Source organism: Fundulus heteroclitus, chromosome 12 (assembly GCF_011125445.2).
Source record: "Fundulus heteroclitus isolate FHET01 chromosome 12, MU-UCD_Fhet_4.1, whole genome shotgun sequence".
Taxonomy (NCBI): domain Eukaryota; kingdom Metazoa; phylum Chordata; class Actinopteri; order Cyprinodontiformes; family Fundulidae; genus Fundulus; species Fundulus heteroclitus.
In genome coordinates, this window is record NC_046372.1 from 18812750 (window position 1) to 18820649 (window position 7900).

Consider the following 7900-nt stretch of genomic DNA (forward strand, 5'->3'; position numbering starts at 1 on the left):
GTCAGGTACCCTGTAGAGTTACTGCAATCTTTCTGAGCTGTGTGAAAACGAAATTTCGTTCTGTATGCACTCTGTGTATACAAAATGACAATAAAGAAAGTCTAAGTCTAAGTGAGATGTTCCGGGCACGTCCCACCAGGAGGAGGCCCAGGGGAAGACCCAGGATATGCTGGAGGGACCATGTTTCTCGGCTGGCCTGAAAACGATTTGGGATTCCCTACTGAAGCTGCTACCCCCACGACCCGACCCCGGATAAGCGGAAGAGGATGGATGGATGGATGGATGGATGGATGGATGGATGGATGGATGGATGGATGGATGGATGGATGGATGGATGGATGGATGGATGGATGGAAGGATGGATGGATGGACGGGATCACTAAGGCTGTGAATGAGCATAGCAGTAAGTTGAATGAACTACGCTGTAAGTTGGATGCGCTGGAACGCAGGCTGGCTACGGTGGTTGAACTCAGAGGCGAGATGGGATAAAATCTGTTTTAAAAATCTGGGCGAAAAAGCCCAACAAATTTGGAATATTGGATCCGTGGAGCCAGCGATGAAATTACTCTTAAAGCTGACGGAAAAGTTGGTACAGCTTGTTCTAATAACAAATTGTGTATTTTAATTAGGCTTTCCCACTATCTAAAACTCACCTGGATGTAATGGCGAGATGGCCCAGAACTTCTCGCCCCGCTTCCAGCTTAACGCATCTGTGGATGCATTAAGCTGAGTCAAAAGAGTGCCCCCAGAGTCAACGGCAGCGCCCTGTGGGCACTGTGCGGTGGTGTCCTTAACAGCATGGCCTCAGTAAATTGTCTCCCCCTGAAATATTTGTGATGTATGTTATGGCGATTGTACTGAAACAGTAATTTCCCTCTGGGATTATTAAAGTATATCTGATTCTGAATCGGAAGGAGATAAAGTCCTGAGAGAGAAGTCTGTAGATGGAATGCCTGATTGACATGTAGGAGGATAAATAAGGTGAGAACAATCTAAGGATAACTGTATAGATGAAAAGGTACCAATGCACGAGTTCAAAGATTCATAATGATATGAAAATATAAAGTACAGCGATGAGAGAGAGATTTACAGCCTGTTATGATCCGTGATAGACAGCATCCAATATCTGCAGAGAGGTGGCAGATGCATTCATAGAAACAACATCACAGTAATCTAACAGAGGCAGGAAGGCTATTAAGTCAAGAGGCTTCCTGCACTGAAAGGAAAGCAAGATTTGTTTCTGAAGAAAACCTCTAGTTTGATCTTTAACTTCTTTACATGTTCAATATGGGACTGAAATTATAGAATATTAAAGTATGATTGAGTTAAGAAACAGATAATACGTATAGAATTATCTTTATAATTTAAAATCTTTATAAGTATAAAAGTATTTAGTAACTTTTTGTGATAAATTTTCATAAATTATTTAGAACATCTGCGCACATGTTCTTCAATCTGAGGAAGAATCAACAAATAACAGAAAAAGATCAAAATAGTTTGCTGGACCAATATGAACAATGTTGTGTAACATACTTTAAAACGATCCACTGATGTTGATATTTTTAGCCTTTGATACTATAGTTCAATCAAAACCAAGCATGTCAAAAAATTATTTTAAGGAAAAATTACTGCAGGAAACTGTACCTAAGTAAAATCCTGTTTTGATTCCACAAATGTGTTTGTTTGATTTATATTGTAATATATAATTATATTGTAATATTACAAGGTAGGTTAAAATTGTGAAAAAGGCAAGGAGAGTTTATTTGTAAAGCACCTTTCAGTAACAAGACAATTCAAAAAAACATTTAAGTCAGTTTTCAACTCTGTAAAAAAAGATTTCAACAGTTTTACTTCAGCTGTGAAAGAAGTTCTGACAGCACCACCTGCTGGAGATAAACTGATAAAGCAGATTGTTTGATTTAACTCGTGGCTAAAAGGTTAAAGTACAGAAAGTAATTTCAGACGTCACTGAACTGAGCTGAGATTCCATTACTGGGTGTCAGATCTCTGCTGAATAAACACGGAAATGGTGGATTGGAAGATTTTAAGAAGAAGCAGCTGAAACTTTAGGTGAGTTTGGCTGTTGAAATAATTCTATCCAAAATGGCTGAGAAAGTCGCTCTCGTTGAAAGTTACCTGAGCTGCCATGTGTGTTCAGAGACTTTCATAGATCCTGTGTCTCTGAGCTGCAACCACAGCTTCTGTTCAAGCTGCCTGCAGAAATTCTGGGAACAAGCAGGAAACAAGAACTGTCCCAAATGTAAAAGAAAATCTTCCAATGATTGTCCAGGAATAAACTTCACGCTGAAGGAACTGGCTGACTCTTTTACTGGAAGACAGAAATCTGGATCATCTGAGGTAGAAAAAGGAGAAGAGCAGCTGATGGTGGTCTGCAGCAAACACCAAGAAGACCCTAAACTGTTCTGTAAAGACGAACAGAGAGCTGTGTGTCCTGTCTGTGAGTTTTCTCTCCACCAAAGTCACAAAGTGGTTCCTATAGAACAAGCAGTCAGTGAGATGAAGAAGCAGCTGAAATCAAACTTAAAGTCTCTGCAGGACAAGAGGAACAAACACAAACAGGTGGAGAAAACATACGAGGATGTGATTCAACACTCCAAGAAGCAGCTGTTGTCCACAGAGAGACAGATCAGAGCAGAGTTCAACAAGCTCCACCAGTTCCTGAAAGAGGAAGAGGAGTCCAGACTGGCAGCTCTAAGGGAGGAAGAGGAGCAGAAGAGGAAGACTATCAGCAGAGAGATGAAGAGGATCCAGGAGCAGATCTCCTCTCTGTCAGACAGCATCTCTGCTGTTGAAGAAGACCTGCAGAAAGACAACGTGTCGTTCCTCAGCAGTTATAAAGCCACTCAGAGCAGAGCCAGAGGTCAGAGGTCACTGTCAGATCCACAGCTGGTCTCAGGAGCTCTGATAGATGTGGCCAAACACCTGGGCAACCTGTCCTTCAGAGTCTGGGAGAAGATGAAGAACAAGGTCCACATCAGTCCTGTCATTCTGGACCCAAACACTGCAGATGGATGGCTCTACCTGTCTGATGATCTGACCAGTGTGAGATGTGGAAACACAGAGCAGCGGCTTCCTGATAATCCAGAGAGAAACACTTATTACACCTCTGTGTTTGGTTCTGAGGGCTTCAGTTCAGGGAAACACAGCTGGGATGTGGAGGTGGGAGACCATCCTCGCTGGGTTATCGGTTATGTTAAAGAGTCAGTTGACAGAAAGGGAAAGACATCTGCTTCACCAAAATCTGGAACCTGGTGTTTACTTCATCATGATGGTAAATACTCTAATGGTGCTAATAAGACTCTCACCGTGAAGAAGAATCTCCAGAAGATCAGAGTCCAGCTGGACTACGGCAAGGGGAAGGTGTCCTTCTACAACCCTGAAGACATGTCTCAAATCTACACTCACAAGGACACCTTCACTGAGAAACTCTTCCCCTATTTAGGTGTTGGAAAAGCTGCAGATGCCAAAACTTCTGAATTCAAAATCTGCCAAACTTGAAATCTATCAAACTGAGATTATTTTTTAAAGTTTCTGTTTTTCAATTCTCTTAATTTGTGTTTTTATATAATTGTATATTTATTCCGGTCAGAGCAACTTCCCTTTTAAATTCTTCATAAACACATTTAATTTTCAAAGTTTTAAAGCTTTGTTTGAAATTATCAATAGAAAATGACATCTAAAACATAATATGACAATCATAATAGCTTGATATCATCTGAGAAATTAGTTTATTTTACTTTTGTGAAACCAGTTTATAAAATATACATTCATGAATGTTTTGACTTTAGTGTTTTTCTGTAATCAGAAATGTAGAAAATTGTTAGGTTATTGTTTTTCAAACTGAATCAAATATTTCATCATCATAAGTCTTTCTACAATAATCTCTTAACATCATTGGACATCTCTTTATGTTCTAAAGATTTGAGAATTATTATATTTAGTTTGTTCCTAACTCTGTTTTGTAAACACTTTTAACGCAAGCTCTGATTTCTTAACTGGTTAATCTTTTTAGTCTTGTTTTTAACTATTGTAATGATTCAGTTTAGCAGGAAAACTCTTAAAATAAATCTTTAGATCCAGTTTTCTGCTCATCGATAATTTGTTTTCTTTTCCTCAATGTAAAAGTTATTTCCATGATATTAAAACTGCTGCTGAAAATCATCTTTACTGATTACTTTTAAAGGTGTCTTTAGTTCTTCAACACATTTATTTATTTTCTTTGACAGTTGAAGAAAAACTCTGTAGTTCACTGGGCTTCAGAACCAGCAGCCAGTTCTATTAGTCCAGTTATTATTGATTCTGATTGAAAGCTTTAAATCAAAAAGATTTTTTTCTCCTGAAACATTTATCAGAATCAGTTCATATTCACCAGCAGAGTGGATTAATGGAGAACTGTTTCTTATAGCAGTTCTGTTGTTCCTCACAGTAAACTGGATCCAGAACCCAACCTGGTCCAGATGCTTCATGTTCTGGTCTCTTTGCAGTCTGCAGAGCTCCTGCAGCTCCTCCTTGTAAGAGGATCATAAAACTCAGACTGCAGGAAGTTACGTTTGTTCAGAGGACCAAAGTGCAGCTCTGGTTCTGATCAGAAACAAGTCATCATCCTGGTTAAATATTAACGTTACATTTATTACTGTTATGTCATCAAAGCCAAAGCAATTGGATGCTAATTACGTTTTACAGGAACCAAAGGTATTTCACACCCAAAGCAGAAGGTCCGTTTGCACTACACTTTTTTAACCGAGCCAAGACCAGCCCGAGTTCGGTAACTGAGATAACTCTCGAGTGTAAATGGTCAGCAGACTGAACTGAACCGCGCTAGACATAACCGGACCGCGCTAAATGCAGACCAGTTCCTCAGCAGGTCTCAGACTGTTTTTTTTTTTTTGTCCCGGTTATCTGATAACGAAGAGCGCATGAGCAGACCGCGTCATCCCAGTCAGCTGTCCGCGTTTTTTTTTACGCCGTGTTTGGCTGCTGCACGTCCCGATTCACACTCCATTCAAACAAATTTCAGACATTCATAATAATACTAGCTTCCTTACCGTGCCACACGGTTTCCAGTGATTATTCTGCTTAGCAGCGTGATGAACCTCAGTGTCTGTCGTTGTTTCCGGTGTCTGTAAATCCTTATTAGACGTTCGTTTGTCTCATCCACTTCCCAAAAGCCGACTCTCTCAAGTAAATTCACCAATGGTTGCCTTCTTCCCCTGACTCTCTGCAAACACCGAAATATCACAATATCAAGCATAACATCCTGAATGTTACGGGCACCACCGTTTTGTTTTGCTTGGTTCCGCCTTCAATCCCAGAGAGCAGCAGTACCACAGATCGTCACTAGGAGGCGAGGAAACCAAGGAACCGAGATAAGCTTGGTGTGTAAACGGTCGGCTTGGCTTGGTTAACTGATCCAAGCTCGGACTGGTCTCGGCTTGGACCGGTTTAACAAAGGTAGTGTAAATGGGGCTAGTGACAGCCTCACAGCAGGATCAACAGCAGAGGTAGCAACAGAGGATCCCTTCAGACTGCACCTCTCAGCTCCCTTCATTTGTCTTCACCACTTCTTCCTGGAGCCCTCGAGGAGTGGGGGGGGGGGGGGGGGTGGCCTGCAAGCCACATGGAATCCAGTTTCTTCAATCTTCTGCCTGAGACAGCTGGAGGAGAGCATGGCTGGGACCAGACAAGCACCATGCGGGCCTCAAGGCCCCCAAAAGTCCATAAGCTGCACAGAACGGGTGTTCTGTGAAACTCATCTGCCCTGCTTTAATGGAGTGACAAAAGGGGGGAGGAATTATCGGACCCCACTGAGTTTGGTGATTCATCGACCCGACCGAAGCTAAGTTGCACTCTAACTTCTGCGCAACCAGCCGCTGAAGTAAAGAATGCCGAAACAGATTTTTTTTTTTTGTCAACTGTTGCAGGAAATCGGACTCGAGATGACACGGATCGGTTGCCTTCTCTCACCAGACAAGCTGAGAGCCTAGAGGCTGCCTGCAGGACGTCGGAGCTTTCTGCCCCTACCACGTTTCGGCCAGCTCATGGCCACATGTCTGCTGTTGCTAGGCCACAGAGCCATGAGCTAACAAACATTATCTCCAAAAGGTTTTCATACATTGATGGGATATTAATGTTTATGTTATCGAGCTCTCTCACTATGACTATAAATAAAGCTGAAGTCTTAAAAGTTAGTTCCAAAAATCCGCTAGCTAAAATGGCTATTAGATTCTGGTAACTTCCGATTTCCGGATATTCAGTACGGTCATTTCAAGCATAAGGCTTGTTTGTTTCACTCCGCCATCGTTCAATAGTGCTATGCCATGGAACTTAATCATTTAAATTTATATGTGTGTGATGCCATTTTCAATCCATAAAGAAGAAAGACAGTAGGATTTATAAGAAGATCATTCCATGGTGGACAAAGGAATGTGATAAAGTAATTAAAAATTTAAATAAATCTTTTAAAATGTTGAAAACCAATCACAGTTCACAGAATCTTATAGAATATAAGAGATGTCAGGCTCTTGTGAGAAGAACTTTTCAAAATGCAAAAAAGGATTGTTGGAGGATTTTTTTTTATTCAGTGGGAAGAGAAAAAGAGAATAATTAAGTATGGTCAATGATAAGAGGAATGAATGGGATTAAAAGAGAATATGGTTATCCAGCCTTGAGTGATGGTGAAGTAATAGCAGTTAAGGATGAAGAAAAGGTAGATGTGATGGCAAAGTCTTTTAATAAAATACACAGCTCACATAATCATACTTTGGAAGGGAAAAGGGGAAGAGAAATGACAATATTAGAAAATAGACAGATATGAGAGCAGATAGAAAATGTTTTGAATGATTTATTGAATGTTCCTTTTACAAAATCGGAATTTAATCGAGCTCTTCAGAAAGTTAAATTAACGACACCAGGAAAAGATCAAATTTGTTATTTAATGTTAAAACATCTTAGTGAAATATCTAAAGAGATATTGCTACCACTTTGTCCCTGACTTGTTGTAGAGCTCCTTGGTCTTCATGGTGTGGTGCCTCTTGTTTAGTGCTGCAGCCTCTGGGGTTTTCAGAACAGGTGTGTTTATATTGACAGATCATATGGCATTTAGACTGAACAGAGATGGACTTCATTTGACTAATTATGGGATAGGTATCTCATATATTCAGTTCTATTTCTGGTCCGGTGCTCTTTTGCCAAAATAAAATACCAAACGCTGCGCTCTGTTTTGGCAACCCTGGGAACTCGCATTTGGCTAAGGAACCAGGAAGTAAACACGGGCTACATACTGACCCGTAGTCATTCCGGACCGTACCTCTAGGTTTGAGAGGAGAAAAACTTGACCAAGACATTGTTGATGGAGGTGGCCGATTGTAGGGAATGCTACTTCCGCCCCAAGTGAATGATTTGGGTTAATTTTGCAGTAAATTAACTTTTTGCTCCTTTGAAAGAAGAACATTAATTCTTCTAACTTTTATTTACCATAAAACATCATTATTTAATACTGTGAACTTAGTGATTTTAATATGCCTTAGACCAGCATCTTCAGTTGACATTTGACCTTTTAGCACTCTAAGCAGATGCATATAGACATATAAAGGATGTTTGACAACAGGCAGCTTTGTGAATCCTTATTGCTTAGCTTCATATCCAACGGAAATTATATCTTGTCCAAAATCATACCTTGCAGCTTATGTTTGATATATATTTAGCTAAAATTACCACCTCAACATGAAATGCATTAAATAGTACCTCTGCTGCTTAAATCACAATATGAACCTTTGGATTTCTCAGAAATGTCTGAGGTGAAAAAAATGTTTTGATTCCCAAAGGGCTTATCTCAAAGTTTGATGCTGAAATACAGCAGCTGCAAATTTTGTCTTTTTTT

At 40.2% G+C, this 7900-nt stretch overlaps 1 protein-coding gene across 1 annotated transcript; it reads left to right on the forward strand.

The window, feature by feature from the left end:
- The first annotated feature begins 2024 nt into the window (after positions 1 to 2024).
- Positions 2025 to 4162, forward strand: LOC110369553 (nuclear factor 7, brain). The gene has a single exon (XM_021324835.2). It carries the CDS (start codon positions 2104 to 2106, stop codon positions 3517 to 3519), a length of 1416 nt encoding a protein of 471 aa, XP_021180510.2. The 5' UTR covers positions 2025 to 2103; the 3' UTR covers positions 3520 to 4162.
- Positions 4163 to 7900: the final 3738 nt, after the last annotated feature.

Excerpts from the sequence above, each read along its gene's own strand:
- LOC110369553 (XM_021324835.2), top strand. The coding sequence starts at position 2,104 with ATGGCTGAGAAAGTCGCTCTCGTTGAAAGTTACCTGAGCTGCCATGTG.